The 12,264-nt window shown below is 33.1% G+C and overlaps 2 protein-coding genes across 4 annotated transcripts; both read right to left on the bottom strand.

Annotated features, from left to right (window-relative positions):
* On the bottom strand, positions 8,241-8,717 carry LOC18600977 (probable calcium-binding protein CML10). Its single transcript, XM_007031763.2, has one exon. It carries the CDS (start codon positions 8,636-8,638, stop codon positions 8,252-8,254), a length of 387 nt encoding a protein of 128 aa, XP_007031825.2. The 5' UTR covers positions 8,639-8,717; the 3' UTR covers positions 8,241-8,251.
* LOC18600972 (UPF0481 protein At3g47200) lies at positions 9,528-11,966 on the bottom strand. 3 transcript variants are annotated; one of them, XM_018118904.1, is made up of 3 exons: positions 11,866-11,966; positions 11,653-11,755; positions 9,528-10,937 (listed from the first exon to the last, which is right to left on the bottom strand). In XM_018118904.1, exon 3 carries the CDS (start codon positions 10,916-10,918, stop codon positions 9,590-9,592), a length of 1,329 nt encoding a protein of 442 aa, XP_017974393.1. In that variant the 5' UTR covers positions 10,919-10,937; positions 11,653-11,755; positions 11,866-11,966; the 3' UTR covers positions 9,528-9,589. The 3 variants fall into 3 exon arrangements, with proteins under 3 accessions (XP_017974393.1, XP_017974394.1, XP_007031820.1); XM_018118905.1 differs by having other exon boundaries at positions 11,653-11,772; positions 11,866-11,950; XM_007031758.2 differs by having other exon boundaries at positions 11,653-11,950.

Raw genomic sequence — 12,264 nt, 5'->3', positions numbered from 1 at the left:
CACCATGCGTACACAATATTGTTTGCTACACACCATTGCAATAAAATGATGTGATGATTACTTGTCTATTTATGGTTACTGAAAAGTTCGGCACATGGTACTATACACAATTGGAATTGAAGAGACAGAATGTTTATGCAACAACTGAAGGCAAACAGTCCCTTATTAGATATTTGACAGGAGCCAATTCTCAGACAAAAGTGTATATAGTGTCTTTACACATTGAATACATAATTTTCTAAAACATAACCCTCGTACCATCCAATACATTGTACTGTGACCACCATGGATTCAAGAAGAGCAAGAAAACAACATAGCGATTGTAGTGAAGAGGAAGTTTAGTCAAGTCATCTAGAAAAAATCGTTGTACGAGAGTTTGAAAAGACAACAACTCTCAGCAACGTCTTTTTCGACATTTAGAACATGGAAGGAGAAATTTTAGAAAAAAAATCAAAATACTCAATATGGAAGTGAGGGAAATGTTAGGAAAACTAGAAAATCTTGAATTTAAAGTCTAATATTTACAAGCATTTGATGATTCAGGGCATCCAAGTCTCACATGGATTGAGGGCACCAAGGGTAACCCTCAATCCTAATTAAGCGTCAAATTGTATCGCAATAAAAAACAAGATGTGCTTACATGTGACACTATATTTGATTTAGTAATTCATTTCATATACTTAAATTGCATACTTGAAGTTCAATGCATTTTTCCTAATTCATTCATGATCCGATAATTAGTTATGAGAAAGATCAATGATGAACATAGTGAATGTTAGGAATTTTATGCATGCGTTTCGCAATCAATGATTCTGTTGGTTAGGCTTGGCTTTAAGTGTGAAAAAGACTGATCAATTGGCGTGCTGCAACTGATCAATTTTCTCCCTGGCGTTTGTAAACAATAATTTTTATGGATGGCATCTAGTAACTTTGCATGTCGTGTAACACGGAGTTAACTTATATTGTACAATTTAGTGTTAAATGCAAACACAAAGATGATTCATGCCCAACACAACCAGTAAAACAAAAAGTCAAATTGTTCAAACTCTTTTTAATCTTTATGGTTTAGTGACAATTTCTCCTCAGATAAAGTTAATTTTATTAAACACCCGCTCAATAGTCCAAGCAATTTATTTCCCTATCCATAACATCAGAGTTGGCTAAAATACCTTGAGTATCCCCTGTGAAATCCTATGGTCAAAAATTTTAAATTTTTAGGTTTAGGGTTTAGAAATTTGCAAAACATATTTGGAAAGACTTGATATAAATATGTGTTTAGTTCAATTTTTGTAACCTTCGAAAACGAACTTAAAGGATTATTGTGTTACACATGATGTCTTTGTGGGATTTAAAGTGTACACAATGGTTGTTACACACCGTTTGTATATAAACCATGCCATGCATTTGCACAATGGTGTTGTTACACGTTACGCTTACATAACAAAAATGAGCATTTTCTCCAACATTGCATGGAAAAAATTGCGCTTCATTGCTTGTAGCAACTTGCATATAATATTTGAACCTTGCGCGAGAGCTCTAACAACTGTTTTAAATAGTTGTAGTTATTTGTTACTAGAATTCGTCTGAAATATTCTTTTTGAGCGAGAAGTAATTTGCACTGTGGGAGTGCATTCATGAATAAGATATGAGCATTCTAAATGCTTTTGTCGATTTATGTGTTAAATGTGTTGGCTTAAGAGGGGAGTGCATTCATGAATGGTGTGTTCGAGGTGAGCAGGGTCTATATAAACATACTGTGACATGCTAAAAGCCATGTGCAAAATTACAGATACAGGCCATGATCAAAATAATGTTGCTACCCGTGAGATGAAGTAAAAGTGTTTATTGCGTGTAAAAACAAATGCCCTTGTGTTCAAAGGCTACCAAGTTTGATTCTTGAATGAAGTGATGACCGGCTAGATAAATCTCAAATGTATGGATTCCATTTTTTATTGTCGTTATCTTCTTGAAAGAGCATATGATAGGGGATCTGAGATTGTTGTAATCCTCAATTGTGGATACATGCCATTCTTAATTCTTGTAAGTTGTTACACAACATACAAAAAATTCTTAACTTGTTATCTACCTTGCCTAACCAATAAACCCTAAACCCTAAACTATACCCTTTTAATAAGGTAAGATGGTACATGCCATGCCTGATGTAAGCCATCACGACATGCATATATACAGTGTTGTAATATGCCATGGGTAATATGTATCATTTGTTAACCACAATGCCTTTAAATGCAATTTGTGCTACACGCCATGCCTTATCAGGCAATTATTAGGACATTCCATTTAAATCCTTTTTTTTAATAAATTTTCTTATTAATTTGCAGAAATATTAAGTCTCATCCAACATGGGTTAATGATTCTTTATAAGACTTTATAACGGTTCTTTGAATAAGATGTCGAGTCTAAGACAAACAAAAGTTCAAAAAACTGAATACACTCCCAACATAGAAAAGTCGCTCTCAAATTACTAATTTGTAAAGATTAGAATAATGAAAACCTGAAGAGGCATAAAATATTGGTACAACTTGAAGATGATCTATTGATTGGGATATTGGCTAAACTTCTTCCAAAATTTGTTGTGCAATTTCAATGTTTGTCGAAATTCTAGAACACTTAGAAGCCTTTATTCCATTCAGATGCATCCAAATAAATCCAACGGTATGCAACAAATTTATGATGTTTTAAGTTTTCTCTTCAATCAATGAGCTTGGAACCATATAAGAAAACAATGTCCAATCTTAATTTTCCTATGACATATCTTGAGAAAAAGTGATCTCTGATACATTATCTTGCATTGTTAGGGTCCCGTAATGGCTTTTTATGTGTTGTTGTGCCAAAGGAAACTCTTATTATATTGAATCCATGTATAAGAGAGTTTAAGATACCCCCTCACCATCAAGTTATATGGAAAAGGTCTGCAAAACACATTTGGATTTGGTTGTGATCAGTCTATTCATGATTACATACTAATAAGATTTGTTAATGTTAACCATAAGGTATATTTATCTTTATCAGAAGTCATCGTTGATGTTTACTCATTGAAATCTAATACTTGGAGAAGAATTGATGGCTTTTCTCTTCCTATAACCTTTATGGATCGTGAGTGGTTAAGGACTCTTCATGATGGTGTTATTTATTGGAATGTGAATTGTGTAACGAGTCGTGGCCATCACAAATATGAAAATTCGTGTCGTGGAATTCTTGGATTTCATCTAACATCTGAAGAGTTTGTTATAATTAACGTGCCTAATAATGCAAAATGATGACGTGATAATAATGTTACGATGGTAGCGCTTGGAGGATGCCTAAGTTTGGCTTAAAACAATGATGAAAATAGCATAAAGATTTGGAAACTGGAGAAGGATAAAATGAAACAAAGTTGGATAAGGTTCCTGACAATTACGAATATTTTCTCATTGAAACCAAGCTATCATTTGGAGTGAATATGCATATTAGCAAACAATGAAGTCTTCCTTACAAATGGAGGAGGTGTGCCTTACTCGAAAGTAGGTAAAAATTTAAATAGATTAAAATTATATAATCTGATCAAAGGCACCTTCAGAGGAGTCAAAATTACTCATATAAGGCAATGGTTTTGGGCAATAACATACATGGAGAGTTTGGTTTCACCAAACTCTTATGGCTTCTGATCATGTAGTTGTTAAATAGTTTATTTATGTTGGGTATGTTAATTGAGGATGAATTTATACAAAAGCCAATGTGTATGGATAACTTGGTCTAGGGTTACAGATATTTATGGACTTTGTAATTGTTTTCTTTCATTTGAATGATTTAGAAGCTTCGAATTTGGTATAAATTGATTGAACACGCCATTTGAATATATTCAGTATTGTTACACGCCATCGATAATATGCAATTGCTCCTACACACTAAGCTTATATAATCTATTGTAACACACCATTTATAGTGGGCATATTTTCATATATTCAATATTGCTACATGCCAAAAACAATTCTAGCATGCCATGAATAATGACTATGACGCTGTACATATGTTTGTACACGCCATGTAAAAAAACAAACATAATGTTGAAAGGCCATCAGGATTTCATATTGCATAACACGCTGCAACCTTCTAACATGTAATTATATTTGTACAATTATCATCTGCGTGTACGAACAAACCTTAAACTCATCATGTGAAGCAAAATGTGCCTAATGGCCATGGCGTTTATAGACACACAATGTTTGTATGCTATAAATGGGCATGTAAACAAATATGCGATAGTAGGCATGGCACATAAGAAGATTTTATAATAGTAAGCCATCATTTATTAATGTAAATATTCATGGGTTATTGCATATTTGTAAACAAAATGTGGAAACCATATGATCCTTTATTTATTTCCTCATTCGACTAAATGTGGATACCATATTCTTGGGTCATCATTGAATTGAAGTGATCGAACATTACTCATTCCATTAAACACGTTACTTGTGGCATCAACATTGAACTCATCTCGAAATCCATGGGGCATCAAGGCCAACATGAAAAGGTTTATTGGACATTTCACCATGATAATATAAATTCAGTCTCTTGAGTCAAGTTTACAAATATTTAACTCGATAAGACTTTTAGATTGACGAGAAGACTGAATCAACAACTCTTTAAGTGCAAGGCAACCAGACAACCACCTTCAAATTGAATCATCATCCATAATGTCTACATCTCCATTATGGATAGTCTTCAGACTTGAAAAAGATACCTTAGTAAAGATGCTTATAACAATAATAGTATAATCATGTAGTTCCAATTTGATGAGTGTCTTATTTCTAAAGAGATTAGGAGGCATCAAACCCCAATGATCATCTCTAATGAACAACTGTAACTAAAGTTGTTCAACACTTTGCCATAATGCAACAGATAGAATATACCCAAAAAGTCAATAACTTTCAAGATCTTTGTATAATCAAGAGTAGAAATTGACGAACTAAGAAAATCTTCCACCTACTTGCTAAAACAGAGGTGAGACCTGCATATATTGTAGGAAGCAAGGACAATATTTCAGACAAAATTGAATCTTTTAATGCTTTTGATGCTGTTGTTGCCTTTATGCTGCCCAACGGTGGGTTTCGTGCACTTGAGGCAATTGGGCATTCGGGGATTGTGTTTTGAGTTGTTTTCAATGAAACTCAAATGGTTGAAATGTTCACAACGGTTTGAAATAGCTTTTCTTCAGATCAATTCGAGCCCTAAAGCTTGAATAAACATAAGAATTTGAAAATTCCAAACCTAAGGCTTCACATGGGATTTTTTTTCGATTTTTTTACAAAACAATTGTTTTTGACGGGAAAAAAATTACATTTTGATTTATAAAAAACGCACTAGACAAACCTCAATTGATGCCCACTTTTCAAAAAACAAAAGACATGTAAAGAGTTGAAAGAATTTAAAGATTTGCTTTGCAGGTTGTCTTCAAAATACTCCTCAAAGTGTTTAAAACCCCATCCAGAACAAGTTAAATTTTCTTACACGTATGCCTAAATATTTTCGATTGTTACACGCTAACTTAACAATATTCGGTCAAAACACGCCATGCGTTATCACTAAGTTGCTATATGCCTTGTGTAATCACTAAATTATTACAATACACGCCTAAAAATTGAATGTTGATACATTGCATCTAACAACAATATTTTTTCACCCTTACACGCCATGCCTAAATTATCCATGTGGCTACACACCATGCCAACAAATAGAGTTGTTACAGGCCATGCGTAATAACTAACAGATGCCCTGCATGTTCATGTGTTTGATTGAAAGCATCATACCAAGAAGCACTTGTATTCATCCAACAACTTTAAATTTAGATGCAAAGTTTTGAGACATTAAATCAACAATCTTGATTCTCATTACTCTGATTAAATGTATAGAAACTAAACTAAATGTCTTTTCACTTGCCTTCCTTGAAAACTATTACATTATGAAGTTGCTCCATTTTGAGTATTTACTTATTTATATGTTTTCTATCAAGCTAAACCCTTTCAAATTACCAAATGTTTCTACATGCCATGCCAACAAATAAAGTTCTTATGCACCATGCGTAACAAATGACAGATAACCTACATGTTTATGTGTTTGTTTGAAAGCATCATACCAAGAAACACTTGTATTCACCCAGCAACTTTAAATTCAAATGCAGAGTTTTGAGACATTAAATCGATAGTCTTGGTTCTCATTATTGTGATTACTATATAAACACTAAATGTCTCTTCACCTGCCTTCCTTGAAAATTGTTTCATTTAAGTTACTCCATTTTGAATATTAATTTCTTTATATGTTTTTTGTCTACCAAAACCCTTTCAACTACTATAAATAGCTATGTAATTCAGCACGTAAGTGAAGTCATTTGTAAGTCGTTCTCCAACTACAACACAATTCTATTAATTCCATTTCATTCATATTTTGCTGAATTCTAGTTCTCTCATATCATTTCTCACCTAAACCTTCAACCATAAACCTTAAACATTTAACATTAAACCCTAAACTAGTGCAACAATGCAAACATGTCCATGTGTCTAACTGATTAATCTTATTCTCTCCTATTCCCACTTTGCCAATTATGTTAATGTTCAACTGGCAATAGGAGACATGAAGATTAATCCTTAGGCATTGTGTCCATTTGGACTTGTTTCTCCTAGTTACTTTGTACGAATACTTTATTGCGCTAATTCATTGATTTTACGAAGCATGATGTTGTGTGGGAGACCGACGCAGAAGTAACCCTTGGGGATTTCTTGTTCCACTTTTTCCTCTTTTGGAGTCACCATAATAGCAAGGATTTATGGTTTCACTTTTTCCTAGCTTTGGAGTCACCACAATCAGTTCCTCCTTTTGTTTCACATCAACGTTCTCGTACTCTCTGAATTCCATCTACAACAGAATACAATAATGCACATGTAAACTACACACATTGAACAGTTAACCAAAGAAGCTCCACAACATTTATAAAAATATTTATTTTGTTACACTCCTTACATAATAACTAATTTGTTACACACCATGCATATAATACCAATGTTGTTACACACTATACCTAAAATTCATAACATGCTACATGCCATACATATAATCCTATGATGATACACGTAATGCCTCAAATTCATTGGTTGCTACACACCATACTCATGTATTTAGGGAAATCCCTAGATTGTTACACGCCATGCCCATTTTCTCTCCATATGCTACAACATTCGACCCAAATGTCCATGCCGTCTAATATCTTTGTGGGTTTCAACAACTTTAAACAACACAAAATGCCATTTAACAACAAAATCCTAAGCCACATTTTTAACCAATATGATATTCAAATCACTAAACCCACTCAAAAACACAAAAAAAAATTTGACACTCACTAACTTATCGTGTGTAGCCAACTTATTTGCTGTGATTGATTACTTTGCTCTAAACTTGTTCGAACACTTTACTATCTCTGAGAATGAATGAAATTGTCGTTTAATAAACCAATCATGTTATTTGCCTAGCGTTTGTGTTTACTTCAATGTCCAATAAAAAAAAAAAATCATCTCATGCAACAAGAGGATGTTTTTAACAAAATGTTGTGTAATAAATTTTTGGCATATTTTTTTTAACTTATCTACACGTATATGAAAATGTTTCATTAAGGACATTTTTGTTCAAAAATCTTATCTTTTGATTAAAAACAATTAAAATTATGAAGAGGATTATTTTCAAAAACACCTTATATTCGAAGACTAAAAAATTTTTTTGCCTATTCACAATATATTAATTATCTTGCATCAATGTGATGTGAAATATGTAAAATACAAGTTATGCAATATATATATATATATATATATATATATATATATATACTATATATANTATATATATATATATATATATATATATATACATGATTAATTGCCATAGATTATGATTATCAAAATATTTTTAATCAATCAAAATTATAAATCAAACGGTGTTAATTTGACTTCAAATTTTAACATTAATTATGCAATAACTATCTATTAATTATACTTTTCTTTGAACTTTTTTATTCTATGATTGCTATATAATTATAACTACCAAAGTAATTAACACTCAAATTATTTTCTTTCCTTCATCTCAAGAACTTTAACAACAAAGGAAAGAGGTAGTAGATACCATAAGTACATATATATATATATATATATATATATATATATATATATATATATATCTGTTCTTGCTAAGTATGAATAATTGGGTGATTCTACTGAACATGGTACCCACAACTCAAAGCATAATGAATAAGATCATCCATCTCGTCCTCGCTAATGTATCCGTCCCCATTTTGGTCAGCCTGATGAAGGGCGGCAAAAGCTCGATAGGTTGGAAACCGTGAACCTAGGCTGTTGAAAGCACTCCTAAGCTCTTGCCTGCTGAGGCGGCCGTCTCTATTACCATCAAACCGCCTAAACACAGATGTCAACTGTGCTTCTGTAAAGAAAGGAGGTGAAAGTTTAGTGTTGGAGGTACCCTTATGCCCAAAGATACGTAGTCTGGAATCATTTGTAGATTTGGGGTTGTTTTGGTTTCGAACAAGGCGGTAATCCACGTTTTTACTAGTAGTATAACTTGCTAGCCCTGGCCAAACCATAGTGGCAATTTTAATGGAGGTACTCTTGTTTAAGTGTTTGGTTGTGATGGGAAGAAGGCAAGGTTAAGCGAGCATGCCTTGGTTTGTTTAGTGAATTTGAAGTTAATTGGGGCAAACTGGCAAAGGGTTTTTATAGTGAGCCATGGAGAGTTTTTGCCAAAATTCTTGTTAATTAACTATAATGGTGATGGTTAATTTGCATAAAAATTTTGGAAAAGGTAAGGGAAAAGACAATGACAGTGGAAAGTGAAATTCCTTTACATTGGGTTAACACAATAGAAATTGTACGGAAAAGTAAAGAATAAGAATTCCAGTACTCATGCATCAGCACAAATACAATGTTTCTCCATATTTTTTCTTAATTTTTGAACAAATTGATAGATTGTAATAATAAAACAATATAAATTAAAAACTTTGATTTGGTTGATAATCATGAAATTCCACACATAGATAGAATGCCTTGTTCCTAAAATTCATTTTCCTCTCTATCTTACATGTATAGAATTTGTTTTAATTAGCCCAGACATCCCATGTGCAATATTATTCTCTTTTGACAATTGAAAGAGATCCAACTCCAAGTGCTTGGAACCTGAGACTTTGCAAATACTAACGTGGAGCTCCTTTTTGTTCATTGAGACGAAGTTTGGCAATGATTCATTATCGGTGAGTTCATGATTAATTAATTTTTTATCACAAATTGTATAATTTAGGGAAGAGAAAGCCAGGAGAGATATAAATGAAAATTTTTGGGTGCCATGAAGTTAATTTAGCCACATGGATAGCTAAATAATTTTTTCATGTGTTCTATCTAGAAAATTAGGAGATTGTGATACTGTTATAATCAATGACCTGTTCTCCTTTCGAATAATTTGCATTAAAATAGATTTGGTTTACATATCAAAACAAGCAACTGAATAATATAAACACACTTTTCAGGCAAAGGGAGAATCATCAATCCTTTTTGATGTAGGTTTGCCACAAGGTGAGAACAAACATGATAACAGCGTAAATTTGAGCAGCAATGGCCCAGGGCTTGGAAAAATAGTTGTGCACGTAGTAAGCACGCCATGTAGGCCACCATCGTTTGCAATAACCATCCAGTTCATCACAAAGTTTAGAGTAATAGAATTCCTTGACATAAGTGTCATTGTACAGCCTATTGAAAAACTGGGTTGCATCCTCAGGACTCAGCCAGTTATCGAAAATTTCGCTCTTGCATAGTATCTCCATGTCATTGGTCGTGTCAATAAGGTTATCCAAGACCTTGGCGTAGCATGTGAAAATAGGTGGACAATGTGGCAAACACTGCTCATACGCGATCAGGTTGCGTAAGATTGTTTCTGTTGTCTCTTGAATTAGCAGGGATGGAATTTCAAGAGAACCGTCTCTGAACTTTATATCCAAGATGCTATCTGGTGTAACTTTCACGAATTTCAGACCTGCTTCTTTGAGTCTAGTGACAGTATGAATAGGTTGCCATCCGGATCTTGGGTTGATTTTTATTTCTTCCGATGGTAAAACCAAGGATAACCTTAACAAATCAAGAATATGCTTGATCTTTTTGCTTGCAAAAAGGTCTGGTTTTATAGGAGGTCGATGAGATGAGAACATGTTAGCAAAGAAAAGAAGGGCAAGTTCAATCAGGGACTTGGTTTCCGAAGGGAGCTTGGTTTTTTCAAACAAGGTTTCTAGTACAAACCAGGGTAACTGGTTTTCTAGTAAAATCAAGTCATGATACAGAAATTGGAGCATACAGGACATGGAGAAAATTGGGTCATCCTGGTCTTGGGTGATCTCTCCAGCATCCTTACGGAATAGCTCAATAATGAAGCAAGCATCGAGCACCAATATTTTTACGAATTCATCACCTAATTTTGCTGCATAATCATCTCCTGCATAGTAACCACTAGCCTCTTTCTCAATCTCCTTTACTGTATCAGTGAAATTAGTTAAAATCTCCTCTTGCTCAATCTCCTTGGCTTCTTCGGACTTTCTCTCCGGACTGGTAGTCACTCTGCACAGAAGACCTTTCAAGTACTTGAGTTTGATTTTTTCAGTGACTGCCAAATTCTCTTTACCGTGGTGCACAGGCCCAATTGAAAAGCAATTGGGGAGAAATGAGTTTTCTCTGTGCCTGAAGAGTATGCTTGGGGTTTTGAAAATGCAGTAGCTTGATGCCATGGATAGACGAGCATTCCTCAATTCATCTTTCAGAGAAGATAACATTGGTCCAACATCAATTGCAACAATCTTGTCGTCTGATCTTCCACTTTTTCCCATTATTGTCAACTGTTTTTTCCTATTGGGCAAAATTCTTCTTGAGAACTTTCATTTTTGGGTGATAAATAAGGATGAAAGGGAGAAAAAAGCATGAAAAGAACTTGAGAATTTGGAAGTAACTTGCAAACAAAGAAAGAATGTATTTTGGTTAAAATCACTCCTAAATTAGTCTCTTTTCATTACTTTTTTCCTACTCTATTTCCAAAACCATACTTGTCCCTTGACCATATTAAGCTTGTTAGAAAAATGGCATAGAGAATATTAAAGATCATTATATTTTTTCATTTTCAAAATTTCAAAAGGAATTTCTGTAGTTTAAAAGTGTTTTAATAAAAATAACGTTCAAAACGAAAGAATTTCATTATGATAAAGAATTTCAAAAGATATTTATAAGTTATTTTAAATTTTAAATAATTATTTTAACTTTGATTTTGAAATAATTTTAATTAAAAAGAATAATACTCTTTTCCTTTCATTTCGATTACCTCTATTTGAAAAGTTAGTTAAACAAACTCAACTTTGATTTTTTTTTTTTAGTTTTATGATTTTGTTAAAAATAATAATTAAAGTTGAGTTCATTGAACCAAAATATTAATGAGGTACAAACAATATGGGACGGAAATAATTTTGATAATTTTAACTTCAGACTAAAAAGAAAGTGCGATAATTAATAAATAATTCAAATAAATTAAGCAAGCATGTGAATGAAAATCATAGGCAGAAAGTCAACGTACCAAATTCAAAAGTAACTAGTTCCAGTCCCAAGGTAACAGCTATCTTGGGTTCAGTTTCTAGTTTCAATCTTGAATTGCTTGTGATCTGCTGTATCTCAGCAACCTGCAACAAATTAAAAACTTTTACAGATCCAAAATAATCTGAGTTAGCAGCAGAAAATTGGCATGATAGAATTTCCAACTCTTTCAAGAAAGGAAACTTTGGGAAATTACTCTGAAAATTATGGCCAAGAAGCTGAGTAAAATTAGATAATGGCAAATATCTTCTGGAACGAGGGTCTGATCTGACGAAGTTAATTTCTTCTGTTCATCATGTTTTTGGCCAGTCAATGTTGGGCATGCATTTATATTCAAACTAAAAGGTCCTGGGAGATGAAACTTTAATTTTATATTTTAATTAAGTGTTGTCATAAAGCAGTACATAAGTTATTTGCTTTGGTCCACACAAATTAAGAATCCATGCATATAAAACTACATAAATCCACGACACAGCTCTCTTGGAAACGAATCTAAACTACAGATAAAGCATGTTTAACTCTTTTTAATTATCACCTAAACCTGGAAGGAATTAAAGTCGACACCAAGAATAAAGGAAATAAGAAAAGTTGGAAA

This window comes from Theobroma cacao, chromosome 4 (assembly GCF_000208745.1).
Source record: "Theobroma cacao cultivar B97-61/B2 chromosome 4, Criollo_cocoa_genome_V2, whole genome shotgun sequence".
NCBI classification, from domain to species: domain Eukaryota; kingdom Viridiplantae; phylum Streptophyta; class Magnoliopsida; order Malvales; family Malvaceae; genus Theobroma; species Theobroma cacao.
The sequence above is the reverse complement of the archived record's forward strand: the minus strand, read 5'-3'. Positions and strand labels throughout refer to the sequence as shown.

What these genes read in the sequence shown, in the direction of transcription:
- LOC18600977 (XM_007031763.2), bottom strand. Translation starts at nt 8,638, where the DNA reads ATGGTTTGGCCAGGGCTAGCAAGTTATACTACTAGTAAAAACGTGGAT.
- LOC18600972 (XM_018118904.1), bottom strand. Translation starts at nt 10,918, where the DNA reads ATGGGAAAAAGTGGAAGATCAGACGACAAGATTGTTGCAATTGATGTT.